The sequence below is a fragment of the Aedes albopictus genome, chromosome 2, assembly GCF_035046485.1.
Source record: "Aedes albopictus strain Foshan chromosome 2, AalbF5, whole genome shotgun sequence".
Classification (NCBI taxonomy): Eukaryota; Metazoa; Arthropoda; class Insecta; order Diptera; family Culicidae; genus Aedes; species Aedes albopictus.
The window spans coordinates 94,382,697-94,409,069 of NC_085137.1; the positions used below are offsets into that span (position 1 = coordinate 94,382,697).

The 26,373-nt window shown below is 42.9% G+C and overlaps 1 protein-coding gene across 1 annotated transcript in view; it reads right to left on the bottom strand.

Moving 5' to 3' along the window:
• Nucleotides 1-26,373, bottom strand: part of LOC109431822 (hemicentin-2-like) — a 402,363-nt gene that overhangs the window by 49,353 nt on the left and 326,637 nt on the right. The window contains exon 6 of the mRNA XM_062850072.1: nt 8,690-8,817. Within this exon, the coding sequence (XP_062706056.1) occupies nt 8,690-8,817 (128 nt within the window). The remainder of the gene's footprint in view (nt 1-8,689; nt 8,818-26,373) is intronic.

Sequence of the window (26,373 nt, forward strand, 5' to 3'; positions counted from 1 at the left end):
TTGCAAAGACTTTCAAAGGAATTGCCAAAGCAATTTTCGATTAAGAAAACAAAGCAATTGGATCAGAAATTAGAAGAAAATTCTCAAAGCCTTTTCAAAAGGAATTATCAAAGAAATTCACACAGGAATTTTGAAAGGAATGGGCTAAGAAATTCCACAAGAAATGGTTAAATACGTTTCAAAAATAATGGTTATTTTTTATAAGGGGGATTCACTTAACAGCGTAAACTGATTAAACTGATAAAACGTCGCAATCACCATGGCAATCTTCGATTATTTCATTTGCAAAATCATGAAACATTTCAAATAATCAGAAAATCATGCCATACGCAGCAATTTAATCTGTTTAGTGAGTACCCCTATTATGATTTTATTTTAAGGACCCTTTAACTAAATTGAATTATTCGGGTCCGGTTACAAATAATAGCCCAAGAGTTTATCTAAGGAATATCAAAAGGAGTTGCTGAACAGAGTTCAACTGAACTACCTTAGTCATTATCAAACGGATTGACAAAAACATTACAAACAAAAACGAAAAACCATTTCTAAAACTATTTCCGATGAATTTTCCATAAGGATTACAAAACGTATTGTTTTCCAAATAGTCGAAGGCATCTCCAAAGAAACTGGCAAAGTAACTTTGTAAAAAAATACCATAGCAATATCCAAAAGTATCACTGAAGCAACTTTCAAAAAAAAAAATATCGTCGGATGAATCCCCCAAAAAAAGTGGAAGTAACTTTAAGAATTGCAGAAGGGATTTTCAAAGAAATGATTTAAATAACACTGGCTCCCTCACGTATGCTTTCAAACACGTCATCGCATACTGTACTTCAAAAGGCCTTCCGCTTATTGTTGGTAGTGATGCTAATGCTCACCATATCATCTGGGGCAGCTCAGACATTAACTTGAGAGCCTCCAGTTTGATGGAGTACTTAAGTAGTACAGATCTTGCATTACTTAACAACTGCAACTTAGCTATAAGTTAAAATACACATTAATAAAAACAAAAAAAAAACAAAAAAAAAAAACAACTGCAACTGCCCGACCTTCAATCTGCTAGAGAGGAAATGTTAGATAACACTCTTAGCTCTAGTAGAATTAGTCACGAGTTGACAAATTGGCATGTGTCAGAAGAAGAATCTTTATCTGACTATCACTACATCTTTTTTGAACATTTAAATGTTACTTCGCAAACATTGCGTTTCAGGAATCCTCGGTCAACAAACTGGGATATTTTTACTGATTTGGTTGCGTTCAAATTTCATGGATACTCACCATCCAATGACACTCTAAGTGATTTAGATGAAGCCGTTGATACTACAACGACCTTCATCATGGAAACTTTTGAAGAAGCATGCCCTCTACGATCTGTGAAGATCACAAGAGGAACCCCTTGGTGGAACTCTGATCTGGCGAAACTCAGGAAACAATGTAGAAAGAGTTGGGACAGACGACGTTCGGCTGGTTCGGAGGCTTTCAGGTCGGCTTGCAAGGCCTACAGGAAAGCTCTCCGCTCTGCTGAACGATCCGGCTGGAAAAACCTTTGTACAAATGTTTCCAGTTTGAATAAAGTCAGTTGGTTAAACAAAATCCTTGCGAAATCTAAGGATTTCTGAGTGAACGAACTTCTTTTGCCAAATGGCGATCTGGCTTCCTCTGATGAGGAAGTTCTGGAATGCTTATTCAGCACACACTTCCCTGGATGTGTGGATATTACATATTCGGATGAACCTGATGTTTTTTCTTGTAGTTCTGATTCCCTGGCTTTGGCTCGGAGTATTGTTACTATATAATCGATTGAGTGGGCACTTAATAGCTTTGCTCCTTTCAAATCTCCTGGAGCAGATGGGATTTATTCTTCAAAAGGGATTTGATTATTTCAAACATGTTTTGATAAATACTTGTTTGCAGTTTTGCTACAGGGTATATTCCCAAAGCTTGGCGGGATATTACTGTGAAGTTCATTCCGGAAGTGGATCGTGCGTCGTATGAAGAAGCAAAGAGCTTCAGACCTATCAGTTTGACCTCTTTTCTTCTGAATTGCTTAGAACGCATTGTGGATCATCACATCCGTCATGTTCATCTGGCCAATATTCGAGAGACGAACCAGCCAAGGGCTGAAAGTCTCTTTAATAAAGACAAATCAGGCCGAACATTTCAATAGGTCCTATCTGCATTTGAGAGGCTCTCTTTATTCACTTTCTCTTTCAATTATTGCAATGTAATGGTACACTTTTCAACTACTTTTGCTTTACAATTATAAAAGACGATTGATTTGACCATCGTTCTATGCAAGGATATAATCATAATTTAAATGAACAGCTGAGATATTAACGAAAGAGAGGGAAACCAAAGAGAGCCTCTCTTCTGCAGATAGGACCTTTAGACATGTTTGGCCTGAAATCAATCAATCAATCAATCTGGCCAACGTGTCTCTTCATGTGAACCAACATGCCTATCAATCTGGTAAATACACTGTGACTCTTTTGCACAAGGTTGTTTACGATATCGAGAAAGCATACGCTCAAAAGCAATCTTGTTTGGGTATTTTCTTAGATATCGAGGGTGCCTTTGACAATGTGCCTTTCGATGCCATATTGGAAGCCGCTCGGAGTCATGGTATATCTCCAATGATTTCCAATTGGATTCATCAAATGCTCAAAAACAGATATCTCTTCTCGACAGTGCGTCTACCAGGGATTAGGAAATTGAATGTTTGTGGATGTCCCCCAGGGGGAGTCTTGTCACCGCTTTTGTGGAATCTCGTAGCAGATACGCTATTGAGGCAACTCAATAATATCAATGTATCAGTCTTATTAACTTGGCAGACACTGCACCGTTTTTCAGGCCGAAATCGTTGCTCTTATGTGCGGAGTGCAATCAGCACTTCAGCAGCACGTAATGGGCAAAGTAATATACTTCTGTTCAGATAGCCAGGCTGCTATTAAAGCACTTGCTTCGTCCAACTCCAGATCGAAGATAGTTATCGTTTGTCGAACTCAAATCGAGGAGTTGAATTCAGCAAACGCTGTTCACCTTGTATGGATACCTGGCCATTCTTCCATCGCTGGAAATGAATTGGCTGATGAGTTAGCTCGCACTGGAGCATCACATAACTTCATTGGCCCTGAGCCAGCTATTCCGGTATCCAAGTGTTGGGTGAAGCTTCAGATTGACACCTGGGCTGCCACTCAGCACAAACAATACTGAAATAATTTGGAGTCATGTCGTCAAACCAAATTGTATTGTACTGAGCCATCTCCAAGGGTGGCGAAGTATCTTACAAATCTGTCAAAGCAGAATTGCAGCATTCTGGTCAAAGCATTGACTGGTCACTGCCGACTTAGGTATCACATGGCGAATATTCAGCAAGCTGATTCATTTTCCTGTGATAGCTGTGAATCCGATTATGGAACTTCGTATCATTTAATATGTAACTGTCCAGTTTTTGCGCAATTGCGTTTCCGAGTACTCGAGAAACACTTAAGTGAAACTGACTTCAGAAACCTGAATCTTTAGGACGTTCTGTTGTTCTTGACCCGCTGTGGTAAAGAGCTATAGGCTCTCTTTACGATTTATGCGTTATCACAGTGCCCTTCTCAGGGCGCTGTTTGAACCCATTGCGGTACGCTTATGCGTTATTACAGTGTCCTTTTCAGGACGCACTGTGGACCCATTGTGGCACGCTTTTGCGAGTATGACGATCCTATTCCCTTACCTGGCCTTTCCCATGTCCTATCCTTTTTCCTTCCCTTCTCCGTCAGGTAAATGATGAATAGGCTCGTGTTCATGGCGATGGCACTAATTTCCCTAATGGAGGAGAACGTGCCTCTAGAGCCGACCTACTGATACCTGATAGCTGATACATACAACTTGGCTTTTCCAACGTATTTTTCCTTAACCTTCACGTACCCGAACCCCATAATCTCATTTTCAAAATGCTGGCATTTAGTCAATTTTCATCCGATTTTATGAAGTCGCCCTCAATCGATCATAAATTGGTGCAAATTTATTACACCCAAGTGGCCATGCAATATCCGGAACCATTTAGGAGATATTCCGTAATGTACTGGGGTCAGGGAGGGTGCCGAAATGGCTAAACATTATTATTTCGTGTGTTATTGTGATTGAACCATCGATTTTCAGCTGAATTTTCATTGCGAACAATAAAACACAACTGCGATAATCAAATTTGAATAAGTTGACCCATCCGGATCACCGTGACAGGTTCCGCGGGGGCCTCATTGGGGACACTTCTCGTTTTCATCAAAACATGTCGTGCGACATATCAAACTTCATGATTTCGTATGACTGAGTCAGAAACGATAGACTGAAGTCTGTATCAACTAATATGGCCACTCCGGAACATCTAGCATTGGTCCCACTGGGGTGTCATCGGGGACATTTCTGGTTTGCATCCAAAACATGCCGTATGACGTATCAAACTTCATGATGTCAAGAGATTCGGGCAGAAAAAATGACTGAAGTGTGTAGCAACTGTTATGGCCGCTCCGGAACACCTGAAACAGGTTCCGCGGGAGCCCTTCAAACACAATAACACACGAAATAATCACTTTCAGAAATTTGACAAAACATACCCCTCACCAACCCCCTGACCACAGTACAATCTGGAATATCTCCGGAATGGTTCCAGATATTACATGACCACTTGAGTGTAATAAACTTGCACCAATTTATGATCGATTAAGGGCGACTTCAAAAAAATCGGATGGAAATTGACGAAATGCCAACATTTTCAAAATGAGTTGTCGGGGGGTGGGTACGTAAAGGTTAAAATAACAATTAAATAATAAATAAATTGAAAATCTGTCGTCTGGTGCTGAAGTAGTGATTCTTTTTTTTTCTTGTGAAAAGCTTAATAATATTGATATTTTGGATCACCAAATTTGGGTTAGAAAATCATAGAGAAAGAGATTTTTCCAAATCGATATTTTGGGTAATTTTTAGAATCTTGATATTCTTTTAGTATAGTTCCACATTCCAAATTATTTTCTCTTGCAATACAGCAAACCATCGATTCAAACTGAATGTTTAGCCCTGTTTAAGGCTCTGCTCGCTTCATCCCCGACCACCACAATGTCGCACCCAAACCTAAATTGCTATCGCTTGGACCCTGCTTATCGAGTTAATACCCGCTCAATCCGCAAACGAGCGCATTCGGACACTGCGCCAACGGGATGCAGCTGTTTCTGCACTGTGCTAATGTCGTCGTCGCACCATCATCACACCGAATGCCATCGTTTGCTAATGCGGTAAGCTGGAAAATTTCCCACTGCAAAGTCAAACAAATCCTTTCGAAACGAAACGATAATGCCTTCGCGTCCAACGCAATCAACCACCGACAGCAGCCGGGCCATTCCTTGACCGAGCGGGAACTGTTGAACATGAATTGAACTGTGCGGCGCAATTCATGGAAAATGAGGCTTTCGACATAATGTAGTCGTGGGGAAGCATGGGGAGCCGTCAGTCAAATTCGCCGTTAAACGGTCGTTAACGGCACGTACTGGTGGTTCTGGGTCGGATCGATACTGGGAGGGATTGATAAGTTATCTTCGGGAGCTTACAGTGGTTCTAGGGCATCTCGCGCTTCATGTGAATCAACAACACATCTCGAAAAGTTCTAATTAGTTTAACAGATTTTTAACTATTTATCGAATGTTTATATCTACAAAATCAGCTTCTTGTAACATACTTGTAGATTTGACATCACACTTAGGTTTTTCCGAAAAGCTATAGCTGTTACAAAATACAAAGAAGTGATCGATTAAAATTTTACTTGGTTTACATTAGGAATGTATGCATATTTACAATTTGATTTTTTACAAAGTGTTAAAAGAAACTGATCCCATAGTAAGTTTATAAAAGTTATAAAAGTTGCTCTTATTTTATGAATTAACCAAATTACTCAAGGAATTTGTCAAACTGAAGACATTATTCTCAATTGAAAAAATATTGTTCAGCATTCTTTAATCCTATACTGGGTTTGAAAAAAAAAATAAAAATTAAATATTAGTGAAAAAATGATCTAAATTATCCTGGACCGCTGTATTATAAACTTGCTAGTCCTAGATAAACAACATTCCCAAGGGGATCAATTAGAAATTCTGACTATCCGTGCATAAGCTTACTTGTAAAATCAAATTTCATAATCTGCATATTCAAACACGGCGTTACCGGACCCTGTGATGCGTAATGTGTATTGGGGTGATTGACGGACAAACTAATGTCGAATTCGTTTATTCCCGACGGTGCACTGCACCGGTGTAGCAATTGACACCGGAAAAACGAACGGTTTCGGTGCAATTTGTTGACAGCTTATGGTGGTATTAGTAAGAGCGCGTGAGAGTGTCAATGAAAACAATAAAGGATATCAAAAATAAACATAATCAATGTTTTCATGATTTCCGTGATGAACAAAATTATTTTTATATATTTTTATTTTTTACTTTCTATATCCAATTTAACAATTTTAAAAGTTTTCAGTAATCCACTTGTACATGATAAACTTGTAATAATAAATGTTACTTGAAAATTGTTATCCAATGTTTTAACACTCCTACATTATTTATCTTCTTCAAATTCTCGAAATATCATAATTTTTCAATTGAAAGCAACTTTTTAGAATTTAACAATTTCCGTTGCCTAATAATAAAGGATGCTAACATACATACGATCTACGTGCACAAATTTAACACAAAAAATGTTAAAGGCAGTTCAATAGAAAACGTTTAGCTACAACGTAAAAAGAAAAATAAATTAATGCTTTTTAGAAATTGAAATGCAACTCATATTAAAAACGCTTTAACCATCATTTAGTGACATTTGTTTGACTTTCAATTTAATTCAATAGTTCAATATTTGTTGTAAGAAAAAAAAAATAGAATTTACCTAGGGGCGGGACAGCTCTAATATTCATTAGCGGTATTAAGCAGTATTAGAAATATTAATACCAGACGAAATCCATTTTTGATCGAAGTAGGCCATGCTTATATAACCGGTTCGATTTGAAATGTCAGCAACAAGAAATGCGTACTTTTATTGGTTTCAGGTTGTATGAAATCTACTGAATATCGCTATTCTATTGTATTTCTCAAACCCGGGCAACGATTCCGAAAATATCGCTGTCCAAACTGTTGTACCTCGTATTAACATCTACGTCCCAACAGCTTGTATGTACGATCATCAAAAGCACACTGATGATTTCATCTGAAATTTAAAGAGAGTCCTTCTCCAGATCAATATGGCCAATATCTTGTTTAATATTCAGTTAGCTAGGCCCTATAATCTTAAATTATCAGTGCATTAAAGCCTCGAACGGTATTAGAGTACAAAATGTCATTAGTAGCAAGATTCCCATTTCTGTTAATGTCAGTTTTTACATTCGGTGAATATCAAGGGAAATATGAACAGTTTGAGAACGTAGTCAGCCTATCAATTTAGTTTTTCTTCTATATTTATTGGGCATATGCATTTGAAAACAACGGTTTCCCACAATCAGCTCGGGCTTAGGACTTGCAATAAAAGAGCATCGGATCACATATGATGGGCTCGGATAGAGCTACCTTTTTGATTTTTCTATTCTAGCGGCATGGGCTTTCGAGAGCTGTCTCCAATAGTCCAGTAAAATTCACGTTATTTCCACAGCTAAAATACATAATCAAAACAAATTAGCGTTTTCAATTGAACTAATTGACGAAAAACCTAAGACAAACCGTAACTCCATCCTAGTTTCCATCTCTTCTATTCGTGACAGTTGGTTGTTGAATGAAAAGTCATGACATACTATACAAAAAATGATTCGGTGAACCATGAAGATTTGGAAATTAATATTTATTAGGCGGTATTAGCGTCGATATTAGGCACTGTCCCGCCCCTAGGAATTTACGGTTTTTGAAACTATTTGTACCTACAAAATGTTACTTCAGTAATATTTCAGTCCAATTTGAATGAATAGATTTTTTTTCTATTCTGGGCTTATCAAAACTTTATTACGTCATTTTTTTCATAATAAATAGATCGCCATGCGACAGAAAATTCTAATGATTAAAAACATTAAAAGTAGTCCACATATTTGCGATAATCAAAAAAATAGTAATGGGAAAAATATACGTTGAATCAACTCTTTGAAATTTCATGTTACCGATAAATTTTGAAGATTCCTCAGAAGTTGATTGAAAGACGTGATAATCATCGATCAAGTTTAAATAATTTTTAAACGCACAGATTTGCTGTTAAATGAATATCCAAGAAAACTGTTTACCTAATGCCGAAGAGAAAATCATCATTCTTACCAAAACAAAACCACGATACAAGTTCAGCGATATGCATGTATTGGTAAAACTAGCTTTGTACCTGCTACACCGCGCTCAAACTGGGTGTAGCATTTTCTTGCACCGGTGCCAATCGGGTGTCAAAACAGAACAGTACCTGCGAATAAACGAACGGTTTCGGTGCAAGTTTGCTACACCCGGTGGCAAAGCGGTGCAGGCGGTGCAAATAAACGAATTCGACATAAATCAGTACCCGAGAGGTCAGTCGAACGATGATGATAGAGCTAACGAGAATGTCCCATTCATTCCCGAATCCTCTCACTCTCAGGACTGGATGCATGCATGCATTGGATACAGTAGAGTAGTGCAACCGCACCACCCAGATATTCACTCACCTCGCTATTGTGCGTCCACAGTATGACCGGTGGCGGTTCCGGTAGATGTCGTACGATGCAGGTCAGGTTCACCGTCGAACCGGTGTCGATGTACAGATCTGGTCCTCCAACTATCGTTGTGATGGGTTCTGTTCAAGGCGGGGTGGGCGGGGAGAGAAAGAGGAGATAATGCAAAATTAGGCGACACATTTGGGGTTTTCGGGCGATACATGCAACGAACGCAGCCACGGCAGCGGCAGCCACGCTGATACTGGGAATTTTAAATCAATTTCCAATCAGCTGCCAAAACATGTCCCTCGGGTGTGCAATTTGATAATGAGTGTGTTTGTGGCTTGACTGGTAATGTCGAGAATTCGCTGGAAGCTAGAATGTGTTTTCCTGATGGATGTACAAAATGGTTTTGGATTTCGAAATTTCGCCCAAATCTTTGAATGAATCATTAGTAAAAATCGAATAGCAGAACGTAACATCTATTGGAATATGTACGAAGGGATCGTAACTGTACATTTCGGGTAAGAGAACTGTGGTATTTCAAATATAAAAAAGGTTTTGTACGTTTCACAAATAGTAGTGGTGGGCTGGTGAGATGAGGACACCTAAGGTTTGCAAAAATCGAAATCGAAATTCAACTACTACATATATCGGTAAACTTTTTTTTTTCATGGCAAAAGAACTTGAACGGAGATTTGCAAATCCTATCTCGGCAATTTGATTTAAGGATGTTTCTTAAAACTTTCTTAATATCTACTAAAACTTCCTAAAACTCCCTTGAAGCAACTATGAAACCATACACATTAATAAAAACAAAGAAAAAAACTATGAATAACCCCACTTACTGCAACCCTTATGAAGTCTCCTGAAACCTCGCGGAAACTTCCTAAATCCTACTGAAAAACTTGTAATAATCTGTAGGCACAGAATGTTATTAATTGACAAATTGAGAGATACATTGGTGAAAAAAATCGCGTTCTGGTGTGATTTGAACCCATGGCTCCGTATTTGCTAGACTGGCGCTTTAACCAACTAAGCCGCAGAACGGGTAATGATTCTGCGGAATAAAAAGTCAAACTCAATCCAAGCCCACACCATGAATGAACACAAATCCATTTCTAATCCGCCGAATCATTACTTGGCTTGCGTCGCATCGGCGCAGTTGGTCCTCTAGCGTGCGACCTTGCCGAGCTCTCGACGCAGGCCCGTGCACAGAAAAGGCGACAAGGGAGGATTTTTTTCAAATTTCGACGAAGGGAGGAGAGGCGCCTAGTGTATGGAACACCGGCAATGGGAGGGGTTAAACCCCCAAAACCCCTCCCTTGTACACGCGATTGTCTCGACGCAAATTCAATTCGACACCTGCCAACAGACTGCTCTGTTGGTGGCTAGGTATGCGGAGTGCGAAAGAAAGTTTCGGTTTTATAAACACAACTCACTCTCCCTTGTAGTCAGTGGGCATATACGCGAGTGTGTTCCCAGGAACTCATCTGAAATTGCCTCGGGAATTCCTCCAGAAGTTCATAAATGATTCCACCAGAAATTCTCCGGAATTTTTTCCAGGAGTTCCTATGAAATTCCCGTGCGATTATTCCAGAAGTTCATCGGGAACTCCTCCAGGAGAATTTTGAGAATTCCTGCAGGGCTTTCCCAAGACTTCCTTCTGAGATTTCCCCAATAATTCCACGTGAGATTTCTCCAATAATTCCTCTGCATATCCTCCAAAAATTCTTCCAGGAATTCCTCCGTAGATTCATCCTGGAATTCGTCCGGAGATTCATCAAGGAATTTCTCCAGAGGAATCTCCGGAGGAACACCTTCGGAGGAATTCCTGGAGGAATCTCCAGAGGAATTCCTGGAGGAATCTTCGGAGGCATACCTGGAGAAATCTCCGGAGGAATTCCTGGAGGAATCTCCGGAGGAATTCCTGGAGGAATCTCCGGAGGAATCCCTGGAGGAATTCCTGGAGGAATCTCCGGAGGAATTCCTGGAGGAATCTCCGGAGGAATTCCTGGAGGAATCTCCGGAGGAATTCCTGGAGGAATCTCCGGAGGAATTCCTGGAGGAATCTCCGAAGAAGTTACTGCAGGTATCTCCGAAGGAATTTCAGGAGAAATCTACGGAGGAATTCCAGAAGGAAATTCGGGAGGAATTCCGGGGGGAATTTCTGGAGAAATTCCGGGAGGATTTTTTAATCTTCAAACAAACTGTAAAACACAAAAATGTCCTAAACACCTTGGTTTTATCATTATCTTCTATAATCTTGTTTAATAGAAAAACAATTTGTGTGTTCAATAATCTAAAAACTTCGGCGTTTCGGACATTGTTTGAAGCTTAAAAATAACTAAACCTGTGACTAGATTGCATTTATACTTCTCATGGTTCACTTGGCACAACATGGTAATATATCTGCAAAAATGTTGTACTAATTCACACAAAACAGTAACCTTTGACCGCTATTTTAAAAAAAATCATCAAATATCATGTCAGTGAAAAAAATTTACATGGAAGCTTCTGTATTTTTTAAATAATCGCCGATGAAAAAACTTGCCCGAATTTGCCCAACTGCAAGAACGTCCTATATTCATTTTGCGTGATTTTCAGGAACTTTCTATACAAAATCAATGCATATTTTGTTTTTTCCAACTAATTTCTTAGATATATGTTTTATTTTATGATGATTAACCTGGGCTTGTTAGGGGAATATCTGTAAATAAAAAGAAAATCGGGTTAAGTACGGTTCCTTTGAATTCCACTAAGAATTTGCATCCTTTGACAGATACGTATTTCGACCTCAACTGTAAGGTCGTCTTCAGTGTCTTGTACTTGACTCGACTCTTTCTTTTTGTTTTATTTTAGTATTTTTTTTATAACTCGAAAACGGACATTAAATTTGTTTACAAACGTAATTTATTGAAAAAAAAACTCGATTTTAGGTAGGGTATCGCGCCACTTGGGCGGTGGCTTCTATATTCGTCTGTTTTCCACTATAACTCAGTCAATTTTGAACCAATTGACTTGAAATGTTGTACACGGGTAGATACTATACCTATCTCACCACATTCCAAAAGTTGTGTCAATTGGTTCAAATTTGACTGAGTTATAGTGGAAAACATACGAATATAGAAGCCACCGCCCAAGTGGCGCGATTCCCTAGGTATTTTATAAAACGGCTAATATCTCAAGAACAGTAGGCTTTGGAAATTTGACGTCTTTGGCAAACTTTTTAGGCATCAATAGCTGAACAACTTTTCCGAAGACACCATACCGCTAAAATGAAAGATGGCCAAAATGACTTATAGGACTTTTATGCAAATAACGTAAGAAAAATATGCTACCGTTCAGAATATTGACCTTGTTCATAGAAATATTTTTATCTGAAGACACCAAGTGTGGATCTCGACATCTCGACGAGCTAGAGGTTTTTTCCGTGTATTTTCAATCCTGCCCCAGTGTGCGTCGCAGCACCGTCAGTTCATTGGTGACGATGACAGTCGGACTGTGCGACGACGACGACGATTGACGATTGAAAACATTGTTTACTAACTTCATCTGAAAATTTCAGTTGAAATTGAAAATGTAAGGCCCTGGTTGAAACTCACACGTCCGTGAGCAATTGAAATTATACCAGCATTAACTTCTCGTGAAAACAATGGCAGAGTTACCAGATATACCGTTTTTTTAATACAGATTTTTTTCCCTCCTGAAGAGACACGTCGTTTAAAAATAATACGGATTTATTTTTAATTTGATGTAGGGCACGTTTTTTCTCTTCATAAGGGGTTTTCTTATAGGCCAAATTGCCTGGTACTTGATCGTTTAGTTCAGCTTGTTTAGGAAATAATTGACACTGTTGAAAATGCTTTGACATCCATGTGCACAACAGAGCATGTGCCCTATGAACAAATTGAGATTTGAATTATGAAAAGATATACACGTACTGCGGTGAGACTCGAACTCACGACTCCCAATTCGCTAGACAGGCGCTTCTATTCCTTCAAGCTACGGAGTCACTCGACTATCTCCGTTGCCAGTTGGCCTTGATCTGACCTCGATTCCACAGTCGCACATGGTTATCTTCTTTACACAATCCAAACCTCCTTCGGATGGGATTAGATGAACATCTAATACATACACTATTGGGCACAAATACATCAAAGCGGGAGAGGAAATTATTTTTAATTGTCGAGAGCTTCGGGAACTGCCTCCCAATCACTTGTTTGTATGACAATTAGTCTGCTGTCGGACTCTCGACGGGTCGGTTGTCAAAATTGACGCCAGCTTTGAGACAGTTTTCTCAAAACCCTCATGACGAAGAGAACAAAACTGCCGAAAATACGCAAGTTTCATACACAGATTTTTTCTAGAAAACTATTTTTTTGATATTTAAGTTCCTATTTGAAATTTGGAAAGGAAAAGTTTATTATCCGCTGCCAAATAAAAGTGGAAGTTGTACAAATATATTAAGTCAACATATTTTCTCATATAATTTAGAGGAAAGTAATATTTTTTTTTTACCTTACGGCAAATATTTATTTGAAAAAGAGGACGTACAATAATTATTATCATCTTTATATAGCACCCTTGGCACCCCCTATATACCACGAGAACACTGCACTGTGACCCTATATTTTGTTATGTAATATTTCTCCAAGATTTCAGCCAGTGTAAGATAGTTCACTCCCGGAAGATACTGTACATTTCTGATCGTGTCCCAAAAATCAAGTTAAATTGACTGAGTTGTGGCAGCAAATGCCTAAAATAGGTCCCCCTGCCCAAATGGTCCCAGACCCTTACTACCATTTGGTCGTCTGAACAACTTTGACCACTCAGTGGTCACAACGAATTCTTGTGCTAGTCAATATCTGTCCGTCTCCTGTCGTCCAGATGCCAAATGCCATCACATACACTCCGGAAACATCCCTCACGATGATAACCGTTCCAACCAAGGGATGATGCCCATCATTCGGCGCCAGTAAGGTCGACTGTAAATATATAACTTTTCTACCACGGCTGTCCACATAATGAAACGGAGTGGCCGCCGAACAATAAATCTCTATTTAGCGCTGCTTTGCGGTGAATTAATGGTGGCCCCGCTATATTTTCACAACCCGCCTGTTAGTAGCCGAGCCAGCTAACTGACAACGAGCACATTCCGCTCTTGTGCTAGCGGCCCGCAGACAGGCCCAAGCCGAGCTCAACGATCTGGTTTCTGTTTTCACCAGCAATTTACTCCCCCACCCCCTGTGCTGAAGTCTCGATTATAATGTCTACCGGTGATGGTGGTGGTGGTGGTGTGTCACCCCGGCAGTGATGGTTGCAATTTTCGGTTTCTTTTAGACGCTGAACCTCGCTCTAGATCTCCTAATTAAAAATCAAGATTTATGCTGCGGGGAAGGCAGGTTATTGTTGTTTATTTGAGCCCCAGCACTTTTTTTTTCGCAAGGGCAGGTCTCTTACAGTAAGCAAACCGTGCTTGAAACGGCTCAGGGAATAACGACTTCCTCGTGCGCTTCTTGGACCCTTGCTTGCGCGAGGAACGAGTGGCCTCGTTAAAAAGTGGTTAAAGTATCTTTCTCATTTGCGAAAGTTTCGTGCTACGCACACAATGGGTGCCATGTTGCCCGACAGCCTCCTGTCCTGTGGCATTGTAGAAAAAAGCTGTAAAGAAATATTATGCAGGGCGTTTTGAAGTGGCGGCCCATCAGACATGAATAAAATATTTGCTATTGTAGTCTGATGTTAAGGTGAATATATAACGAAGCCACACTTCTAATTTTCAAAAGCACAAATCTGAAGAACCGAGGGTTGGTTTGCGCTGAAAAGTTGATCGATTGGTCACCACCAGCGGGTCACCAATCGATCAACTTTTCAGCGCAATCCGTCTTTTGGTTCCTCAGATTTGTGCTCTTGAAAATTCGAGGTGTGGCTTCGTTGTATATTCACCTTAACATCAGACTACAATAGCAAATATTTTATTCATGTCTGATGGGCTCTTTAAATATAGCTACAATTATTACAGTGATGGTTATTTGGGCGGGCGCTGTCTGTCCACAACCTACTTAAATTCATTTTGGACATCTCAGACCCCCTCGCTCATCGTAGGCTTTTTTTTTATTCTTCATCATCCACTTAACCTAATTTATAGCTCTTTTGTCTGCTAGGGCACTGCGTGAGCGATTCCAATATGCAGCTGCACTTACACTTTATACAGCGCCTCAATGTATTCTATTCTAGGGTGCCTGTACCAGTTATCGCACTACCTAAGGAAAACTAATTCTACAAAAATAAGAAGAAGACCGACGAATGTCGTCGATATGTCAAATGATAGATTTGTTTCCATACTTTACAGGAAAAATATAAAATCTGAGCCAAACCCACTTTTACTATTTATTACGGCGTGTGCCAATGATAGGAACCCTGTACCAGTTATGGACATACTTTTTAATTTCGGTTCCACTTCGCACTATTTACATGCATTCCTTATGGGATTTGCCATAACTGGTACACTATGGCGAAATAGGGTGCAAGGAAGCCGAAATTTTGAGGAAAATGATTTATTTCTATCATAATTTGAGCAAAATGTGAAATTTGAATGAGTGCAATCATCTTTTATGAACATGATCTATTGTTCACATATTTTTTCTTGATGATTTGCATCGTTAAAAGTTGAAAATCAACTATGGCGAATTTGAGGTACTATAGCCATAACTGGTACACTGAGCCTAATTCTACAATGTCGAACTGCTTTGCATTTGTGCTGCTTTTACTTTTCTACCCTGTTCATGGTAGAATGATTAGCACGAGGGTGTTGATGTGTGGCTCTTGTTTCTTTTCCAGTCCGATTTTGGGTTCATTATGAGCTGCCGTTAGCCGATATCCAAGTTCCGGGTCCGTTAAAGCATATGCTCGGAAGAGGGTCAGGTGTCAGCCGCTCTCGGGGAGAAGAGCAACTGATACCGGGGCCCGTGGCGTAGTGGCTACACGTTTGCTTCATAAGCAGATGGTAATGGGTTCGATCCCAGCCCCGGAACTCTCGTCAGTTGCTCTTTACCCCTGAGAGCAGCTGACACTGACCCTCTTCTGAGCCAATGACTCAAATAGACCCGGATACTTGGACATCGGCGAACGGCCAATCATAATGGACCCCCAATCGGACTGGAAAACAGGAACAACCAACAGCCACACATCAGCTTCCTCGTGCTCATCATTCTACCTTGATAGGGTAGAGAGTGAAAGCAGCGCAACGGCAACCAGTTGGATATAGTAGAATTATAATAGAATACATTTAGGCGCTGTACAAAGTGTAAGTACAGCTTCCAATTGGAATCGCTCATGTAGTGCGCTAGTGGACAGAAGAGCTGTAAATCAGGTTAAATGATAAAAAAAAGTGCAACTGAGGGGTTGTCCATTTATTACGTAAGGCAATCTTCACGATTTTTCGGCACAATATGTTTTCGCGACGAAAACATATTGTCCACGACTGGTAACTTGGGACATGGAATTGCAAGTCACTTGGCTTCGCAGGATGTGACAGGATAATCCACGACGAACTACATCTCCACAACTTCGACATCGTGGCGTTGCAGGAACTTTTTTGGACTGCTCAGAAAGTGTGGAAAAGCGGGCAACGAGCGGCTACCTTCTAACAAAGCTGTGGCATCACCAATGAACTGGGAACAGGATTTATAGTGTTGGGCAAGATGCGATAACGTGTGATCGGGTGGCAGCCGATCAACGCAAGGATGTGCATGTTAAGAGTTGAGGGCCGTTTCTTCAACCACTGCATCATCAACGTCCACTGCCCACTGATGACGAGAAAGAAGAGTTTTACGCGCAGTTAGAGCAAACATACAATGGTTGCTCGTCGTTTGACGTGAAAATCATTGCCGGCGACATGAATCGAGTGAAACAGCCTGCACGCCGGCCGTATCGAATGATAACGGCCAGCAATGCGGAAACTTTGCAGCCTCCCGTGGTATGGTAGTCCAAAGCACCGTCTTCCCCCGCAAAGATATCTACAAAGCCATCTGGAGATCCACTGACCATCAAACAGAAAACCAAATCAACCACGTTCTAATCGACGGTAAATTATTCTCGTATATAACCAATCTCCGCACATATCGCAGTCACTCTATGCATGCGCTCAAAACTTTCGACAGTTACCACCACGCGTCGAAGTCGAACGCCGCGGCTCAACATCAAGCAGCTGCGTAACGTAGAAGTGGCTCAAGACTACGCGCAGCAGTAAGCAGTGGCCTAACGGAAGAGCAGCTTGGTGTAGCTACACTTGAAGATGGCTGGAGGGACATCTGATCCGCCATAGGTATCCGCCATATCTCGGCTACAGCACTAGGCTTCGCGACTTCGAATCGCAGAAACGACTGGTAGGAACGACGGCGAATGTGAACAGTTGAAACACGGTTGCAAAAAATCCGAAGCATCCGAATGTGAGTTTTTGTTTTTGTCTTTCCACCACACCGCTTCTGACGTTGAAGTTCCTGTCTTTCACGGTGGCAAGTGTAAAGAGAATAAAAATTCTCTCGTCGCTCACACCGCGGGGAGGGTGAGGTTCACAAGCAACTTTTTTCAGGACACCGGCACTCAAACGACAAAAATTCACCAGGATTTCTTATGGGCTAGTAACATTCATACGGCCGGTATTGACATGAAACAACCATCAGCGCAGAGCGTGTGTTGATGTTGGTGCAGTCATTACCACAATAAAGTGATTGAGTTTTTCTGTATTCACTTTCAAGTATCTCACAGCGGAGCTGAACATGAATGCAAACAGCATTCAGTTCAGTGCAATTTCATTCAATTGGGTGAGATTTTTTCAACTCTGAGTTGAAAAACGAGACGAATCTAGCATGGGCGAGAATGTTGCAACACCGTACGAGAGCGAATGAGGCACGTTACAGACAGGCGCGGAACAGACAGAGCTCAGTCTTCCTGATGAAGAAGCCCCAGCAGGAAGAACGAGATCGCGAAGCGATGGAAGAGCTGTACCGCGCTAAGTAAACAAGAAGTTCTACGAGAAGCTGAACCGACCACGCAGAGGCTTTGTGTCACAAGCCGACACGGGAATCTTCTCACGATAGAGCGTGAGGTGGTCGAAAGGTGGCGCCAGCTTTACGATGAACACCTCAATGGAAACGTTGCAAGCATTGAAGGTTACACATCTAGGAGTACGTGCGCAGGACGAAAGATTTCCAGCCCCTAACCTCCAAGAGATTGAAGAGTAGATTAGCCGGTGTAAAACAACAAAACCGCTGTAGCAGATCAACTACCAACCGAGCTTCTACAATACGACGGAGAAGCACTGGTGAGAGCACTACACTGGGTCATTACCAAGATTTGGGAGGAGGAAGTATTACCGCAGGAATGGATGGAAGGTACCATGTATCCCATTTACAAAAAGGGCGACAAGTTGGATTGCGGGAACTATCGCGCGATCACACTACTGAGCTATGCCTACAAGATACTCTCTCAAATGTTATGCCGCCGTCTATCACCGACTTCAAGAGAGTTCGTGGGGCAATATCAGGCTGGATTCATGTGTGAACGCGCTACAACGGACCAGATGTTAGGCATCCGCCAGGTGTTGCAGAATCGATACAATCGATCGAGAACAGCTATGGCAGATTATGCACGAATGCGGATTCCCGGATAAACTGATAAGATCGATCAAGGCGATGATGGATCGAGTGATGTGCGTAGTTCGAGTATCAGGGACACTGTTGAGTCCCTTCGAATTTTGCCGAGGATTTCGGCAAGTTGATGGTCTTTCGGGCTTGCTGTTTTACATTGCTTTAGAGGGTGTAAAAAGGAGAGCGGGGATAAACACGAGTGGAACGATTTCATTCAGCTGCTTTTCTCGCTGAGGAGATTGATTTTAAAGCTCGTAAATTTGAGACGATGGCGGAAACGTACATCCGACTAAAGAGTGAAGCCAGGCGAATCGGATTAGTCATTAATGTGTCGAAGACAAAGTACATGATGGCAAAAGGCTCCAGAGAGGAACCACCGCACCCGCCAATCCGAATTTCTATCGCCGGTAATGAAATCGAGACGGTTGAAGAATTCGTGTACTTGGGCTCACTGGTGACCGCCGACAACGACACCAGCAGAGAAATTCAGAGGTGCTTACTTTGGACTCCGCATAACTCTATGATCGAACAAAGATCGCCGTAACACGAAGTTAACTATCTACAAAACGCTGATAGACCGGTAGTCCTCTATGGACACGAAACAGGGACCGTACGTGCAGAGGACCAACGCGCCCTTGGAGTTTTCGAACGCAAAGTGTTGCGTACCATCTACGGTGGAGTGCAGATGGATGACGGGACTTGGAGAAGGCGAATGATCTACGAGCTGCATCAGCTGCTGAGAGAACCAACCATCGTCCAGACCGTGAAAATCGGAAGGCTACGGTGGGCGAGTCACGTCCTCAGGATGTCGGATAGCAACCTGACTAAAATGGTTCTCGAGAGTCATCCGATCGGTACAGATCCAGCGAGCTAGATGGGCCGATGAAGTGGAGGACGATCTGCGGACCCTTTGCAGAGTGCGGATCTGGAGACACACAGCCATGGACCGAGTGGAATGGAGACGACTTGTACGTACAGCCAGTGTTGGGAATACTCACTTGCGAAAAGTTATACTCACTTGCTTCTATCTCAGTCCATAAGTATGCTATCCAAAAATGGTGTTTGAAGGACTTTTCCATTGCAGTTTAATCTAAAAGTTTGCCGAATAAAGTAAAGGTTGCAAACGCATACCAAAACCGTGAGAGAGCTGTGAGCACAAGGTGAGTATGAATTATACGAATATATAATACGTGCCTCCTACGGGTTGCAGATGAAGAATGGTGTGTGGCTGCAAAGGATGAGCCACGAGTTCGCTGCACTTTACGATGAACCCAACATCCTGAAAGTAGCAGAAGCTGAACGGATACGGTGGACACGGTTTGTTTCAAAAATGCTGGACAACAACCCTGAAAAGTTGGTACATATTTGCTAATAATTGGGTTGATACAAGAAAGCGTGGAGCGCAGAGAGTATGATGGGCGAATCTAGGAGGCGTTAGGCGTGACTGCCGTTGGAGAACTGCAGCTGCAAATAGAATATTATGGCGGCAAATTGCTGATTCAGTGTTATCATCAAATTCACTGGAATGCATTTGAACTAAATAAATGTAATGAATAGGTACTATTTTCGTCCGAAGTCCGAACACCATAACCGGCACATCCCACTGCATTATAGTAATACAGTGCACATATTTCTAAATACTTCAAACGCAAACATAAAGTGGAACTTAATCAACCTACTCGGTCCACTTCACATCACCTTACTCATTTCTTTTGAAAATGCAGACCATATAACGGTGAGTGTAGAATTAGCATAAGTTAAAATACACGTAAATACAAACAAAAAAAAAAAAAAAACCATATAACGGTAAGCTAAAAGTAAGCTACCCCACATTTCCATATCCTAATCTGGTGTCCCATAACAAGCTTAATCCTAGCACGTGGACGGTATCTTGTTAGTTTTAGACGTAAATCCTACCCTACACATGCACCTCAGTTTCTTGTTTGCATCAAACAGCACCCAACAAAGGATGAGCCGTTGTTACCATGGACCCTAAACTCACACACATGTTCCATGTTCAATGTTCATCATCTTTTGTTGTCCGTCCCAGTAGAGTGTCAGGCACTTTTCGTTTCTCGTCCCAAGTGAGCATTTATGACTCATTTTACGATTCGTTGGCCACGAAAGGTGCGGCACTACTTCCTTTTTGGATGCGAAAGCTCTTGTCACTAGCCTGGCAAAAGGACCGGCCTCTTACTTGAACGATGACGGCGAAGGCGACGACGACGACGACGACGGTTCCCAGGACATTAATTAAAATCAAGTGTTCCTGAGCGGCTGGGTGGCGATTTACCAACCACTTCGAAACCCAGCAGCATCCCATTATCCGTCTTATGCTTCGTCACTACTTCCGTAGTGTGGGCAGAGGGGGTCGAAGGAGCGGACGGTCGGCAAACTGCGCGCTTGATGAAGCTTTCAGCAACTAACTCAAGAGCATTTGACAGAATTTGTCGCCGATGGCCCAGGCGACGATGACGACGACGACGGAGGCGATGGTGATGATGGTGATGGCCAGCGCCGACATAATTTACTGGAAAAGTGAGGTATTTGACAGTGCATTCCGGTCGCATCGTTTCTCAAGTTCCAGCTTTAATGGCAATCACTTCTCGGTGTAATTGAAAATGACCCTTATTTATGTACCCTTGCGGCGCGGGTCCTTGCGCTGGAAGTGTGATGGAGCAGTGTGATGGAATGACGATTGATCGCCTTTATCTCGTTCGTTAAGTAAAACATATTACCTACATTTAACCCGCCGCGCGTGCGGTACCTCACTGTCCATTGCCGTCGTTCCTCACCAAGCCGGTTGGTCTTCAAACGGGTGTCGCCGACGCCAGTCAGTACGGTGTGTGGTGGCAGAGATTATTTGGTCGGTCCTTTCGCCAACTGGGAGTAGCAAGGGTCTAGCCGGAGGCAGTAAACCGTGTCACTTTGTCCCATTAATTTTCCGAGGAGATCGTTTTGGGGGAAGGAAAAATCGAGGACACGCCAAAGTGGGACAGACCCTGTAGGCGGATTCCTTCGGTATCCTGCGGTTGATATCTTTTCATATTCTGTGATAGCGCTTCCGTCGGTATGAGAACGAACGGTTGCTCGAGTGGCATAGTGAATGTTATGGCTTCTCTAGACTGGTTCCGTGGGATCCGAATGTTTATAGATTGCATAACTTTTACCTTGTTTGTGAAATAATTCCTTTATATTCCTGAACCATTGATATTTTTCATGTTATGCAGCATTTTAATTTGGGAAATTGGGAAGCACCGATGGTTATACAGAGGGCCAAATTGAAAGATTTACATCCTGGGCGATTGCCTGCCATCACCTTGACCTGCGACCAGGTCAAATTTCGGTCGACTTTCTTTATTTCTTTGTTTAAGGTGCGCTGCCTTGAGCCTCTAAGCCTGCCTTTGCTGCGACGACCTGTTGGGTTCCTTCTAACGCTTGTATGTAGATTTCGTTCCCGCCCCTGCATAGAGTGGGGTCACCTGCACTTTCGCTGTCGCTATCGACTTTTGATGACATCGACGTTGTTGCTCCACGTTGGAGATCCAATTGTGAGGCCACCATGCACGAATTATATACCACAGGCATCTATTGATCAAGACCTGCAGTCGTTGAGTGTTCTCCACTGATACACACCGAGTTTCACTGACGTACAGCAGCACAGATATAACGTCGACTAATTTGGTTATTGTTCTCCATACATTTCTTAAACTCGCGAAAGCAGCCCTCGCCTTCTTGAACTGTGCCCGCATGTGGATTTTGGTGTTGCCATCGGCCGCCATTTGGCTACCAAGATATAGGAAGCCTTTAACATTCACAACTCCATTAAAGCTGGAAGGTTTGATCGTGTTTTCATTTTACGATTCGGTCTTGTTGACATACATACATACATTTAATTGTTCAACATCACACTTAAGACAAGACATAATCAACAATAGTACGCCACAATACTCGGTTTGTGGCTACCGCTCTCCATCCTGGTCTGCCCATCATGCTCTCTAGGCTCCACGCCTTCTTGTGCCAACCAGATCAGTTGCAAACACCAGCTTTGCAGGGTTGTTGTCCGGCATTCTTGCAACATGCCCTGCCCACCGTATCCTTCCGGCTTTGGCCACCTTATGGAAGCTGGGTTCACTGTGAAGTGCAGCGAGCTCGTGGTTCATCCATCTCAACCACACACCGTTCTCCTGCACACCGCCGAAGATCGTCCTTAGCACGCGTCGCTCGAAAACTTCGAGTGCTTGCAGGTCCTCCTCGAGCATGGTCCATGTCTTGTGCCCGTAGAGGACCACCGTCTTATTAGCGTTTTGTACATGGTGCATTTGGTGCGTGGGTGAATCTTTTTAGACCGCAGTTTCTTCTGGAGCCCGTAGTAGGCCCGACTTCCGCTGATGATGCGCCTCCGAATTTCACGGCTCAAGTTGTTGTAAGCCGTCAGTAAGGATCCGAGGTAGACGACCCAAGTAACACACTTATCACCGAAGAGTCACGGCGGCGCAGGTTTTTGTTGCGCAGAAGTCACTGTGACTTACTTCTAACAAATAAATACTTACTTGCTAGAAGTAAGTCACAGTGACTTCTCCGCAACAAAAACCTGCGCCGCCGTGACTCTTCTATAAGAAGTGTGTTACTTGGGGAATTCCTCCACCACCTCGAAAGTATCCCCGTCTATTGTAACACTACTACCCAGACGGATCCGGTCGTGTTCGGTTCCGCCTACCAGCATGTACTTGGTTTTTGAGGCATTCACCACCAGTCCGACCCTTGCTGCCTCACGTTTCAGGCGGGTGTACAGCTCTGCCACCGTTCCAAATGTTCTTGCAATAATGTTCATGTCGTCCGCGAAGCACACAAATTGACCGGATTTTGTGAAAATTGTTCCCCGGCTGTTGAGCCCGGCTCGTCGCATCACACCTTCCAGAGCGATGTTGAAGAGTAGGCATGAGAGTCCATCACCTTGTCGCAGTCCTCGGCAAGATTCGAACTGGATATTTCACCCGAAATCCTTACGCAGTTTTGCACACCGTCCATCGTTGCTTTAATCAGTCTAGTCAGCTTCCCAGGAAAGCCGTTTTCGTTCATGATTCTCCATAGCTCTGCGCGGTCAATACTGTCGTATGCCGCTTTGAAGTTGATGAACAGGTGATGCGTTGGGACTTGGCATTCACGGCATTTCTGAAGGATTTGCCGTACGGTGAAGATCTGGTTCGTTGTCGACCGGCCGTCGATGAAGCTGGCTTGATAAATAGCTTCCCACGAACTCATTCGTTTTAGATGACAGACGACGGAAGATGATCTGGGATAGCACTTTGTAGGCAGCATTCAAAATAGTGATCGCCCTGAAGTTCTCACATTCCAAATGGTCGCCTTTCTTGTGAATGGGGCAGATTACCCCTTCCTTCCACTCCTCCGGTAGCTGTTCGGTTTCCCAGATCCTGACTATCAGCCGATGCAGACAGGTGGCCAACTTTTCTGGGCCCATCTTGATGAGTTCAGCTGCGATACCATCCTTACCAGCTGTTTTGTTGGTTTTGAGCAGGTGAATGGCATCCTTAACTTCCCTCAGCGTGGCCGTAGGCTCCCGTGCCTACGTTCTCCACGCCGTTCAGGTGCTGATCGAAGTGCTGCTTCCACCTTTCGATCACCTCACGTCCGTCCGTCAAGAGGCCTCCGTCTTTATCCCCGCATATTTCGGCTCGCGGCACGAAGCCGTTGCGAGATGCGTTTAGCATCTGATAAAACTTCCGTGTTTCTTGGGAACGGCACAGCAGTTCAATTTTTTCACACTCCGCTTCTTCCAGGCGGCGCTTTTCTCCCTAAAGAGGCGGGTCTGCTGTTTCCGCTTCTGTTTGTAACGTTCCACGTTCTGTCGAGTCCCTTGCTGCAGCATTACCGCTCTCGCTGCATTCTTCTCCTTCAAAACCGTTCTGCACTCTTCGTCGAACCGGCTGCTTTCACTGTACTCCAGCAGTCCTCTAGAGGGGTCTCATCGAGCTCGCCCTCGTCTGGTAACGCGGCCTCGAGATTCTGCGCGTATGCTGAGGCGACATCCGGTTGCTTCAGTCGCTCTAGGTTGTACCGTGGCGGTCGCCGGTACCGTACATTGTTGATGACGGAGAGTTTTGGGCGCGATTCGACCATCACTAGGTAGTGGTCGGAGTCGATGTTGGCGTAATGATAGGTCCTGAGGTTGATAATGTCGGAGAAGTGCCGTCCGTCAATCAGAACGTGGTCGATTTGAGATTCCGTCTGCTGTGCTGATCTCCAGGTGTAACGATAAGGGAGGCTGTGTTGGAAAAACATGCTACGTACGGCCATATTTTTGGAGGCGGCAAAATCAATGAGTCGTAAGCCGTTTTCGTTCGTCTGCTGGTGGGCGCTGAACTTTCCAATCGTCAGTCTGAATTCCTCCTCCTGGCCTATCTGAGCGTTTAAATCTCCTATGATGATCTTGACGTCGTAGCTTGGGCAGCGGTCGTACTCGCGTTCGAGCTGCGCGTAAAATGCGTCCTTGTCATCATCAGTGCTTCCGGAGTGTGGGCTGCACATTCTTTCGTCGATCGGCCACCAACCGATCACGCGCCTCTGCATATCACCCATCACGATGAGAGCTGTTCCCAGCTCGCGTTTGTTGCCGCAGCTCTGGTAGATGGTATGATTACCTCTAAACGTTCGCACCATGGATCCTGTCCAACACACCTCCTGCAGCGCTACGATGCCGAACCCGCGGTCCTTCAGTAGATCGGAGAGTATGCGGGTGCTCCCAATGAAGTTGAGAGATCGGCAGTTCCACGTACCGAGTTTCCAATCGCAGGTCCTTTTTGTTCGCTGGGGTCGTTGCCGTTGGTCTCGGTTCGTATTATTCTGTTGCTGATTTTCCGTTACAATGTTTTTGACGGCTGGCTCGTAGGGCCTGACACAAACTTCCTACTTTCCGGAGGACCATAATGCACAGTTGAGCTTAGAGTCCTTCCTTGGTACTCGGACGTTGGTTACCCGATCTTCCCTAAGGTTGCTCATAGTTTCCAGCCGGTACCACGAGGAGGTAGGGATAGGAGTTGCAGGGCAGAGGCTAGTGGATCACAATGGGATCTGAATTGCGCAGCATACCCAGCCTTTACCGTGCCAACTTTCGAAACCATGTTTCCTCAAAATCCAAATTAAATTGAACATCAAAATGTGTGTGTGGGGCTGTCCATAAACCACGTGGTCATGAGGGGGGGGGGGGGTTCGGCCAATGACCATTTTGTATGGACGAATAAAAAAATTTGTATGGACAAATGACCACGCGGGGGGGGGGTGGGGTGGTGTTGTTGGAAAGTCCCAAAAAAATGACCACGTGGTTTATGGACAGCCCCTGTGTGTGTGTGTTTTTTTTTTAATTATACTAAACAAGTAATTGTAAACAATGCAATGCGAAATGCGTCGGTATGACAACTAATAAACTACAGACACGAATATATGGACACAAATCAGACGTAAACATCCTAAACAAAACGATGAAAATTGAAAACACTTCAGATAGGCTAAAAAAGTTAGGTAATTTGAAGAAAAGAATCGCAATGATGAACCACTGTATGACCACGGGACATAGATTTGATCTGTTAAATGCAAACATTTTAGATTCTAGTTTAAGAAGGTCTAAACACGTGCTATACAGGTATAATGCACACACTGAAAAGGTTGTCACACAAAAACAGAAACAGTAAAAATGGATCAGATACAAACCCAACACATATATAAGAAATACAGGGACACAGGGACAGATAGAAAGACAATCAAGAGAAGGTAGATATTGACGAGTGACGAGTGAGAAGAATTGAAATAGTGAGAGAAAACAAAGTAGAGTGGAGGCGTATCAACTTGAAGTACTAAAATACCATACCGTAAGATGAATTTCAGACACAAACCATGATGTAAATGTTCATAGGACTTTCCCGACATGCTCAGGCTAAAAGTTTATGGACAGTGACGAATATTTGTTTTGTGAAAGTTTTGTATTTTTTTTTTCTATTTATCAACCCTTTCATGTTCGATATGTTA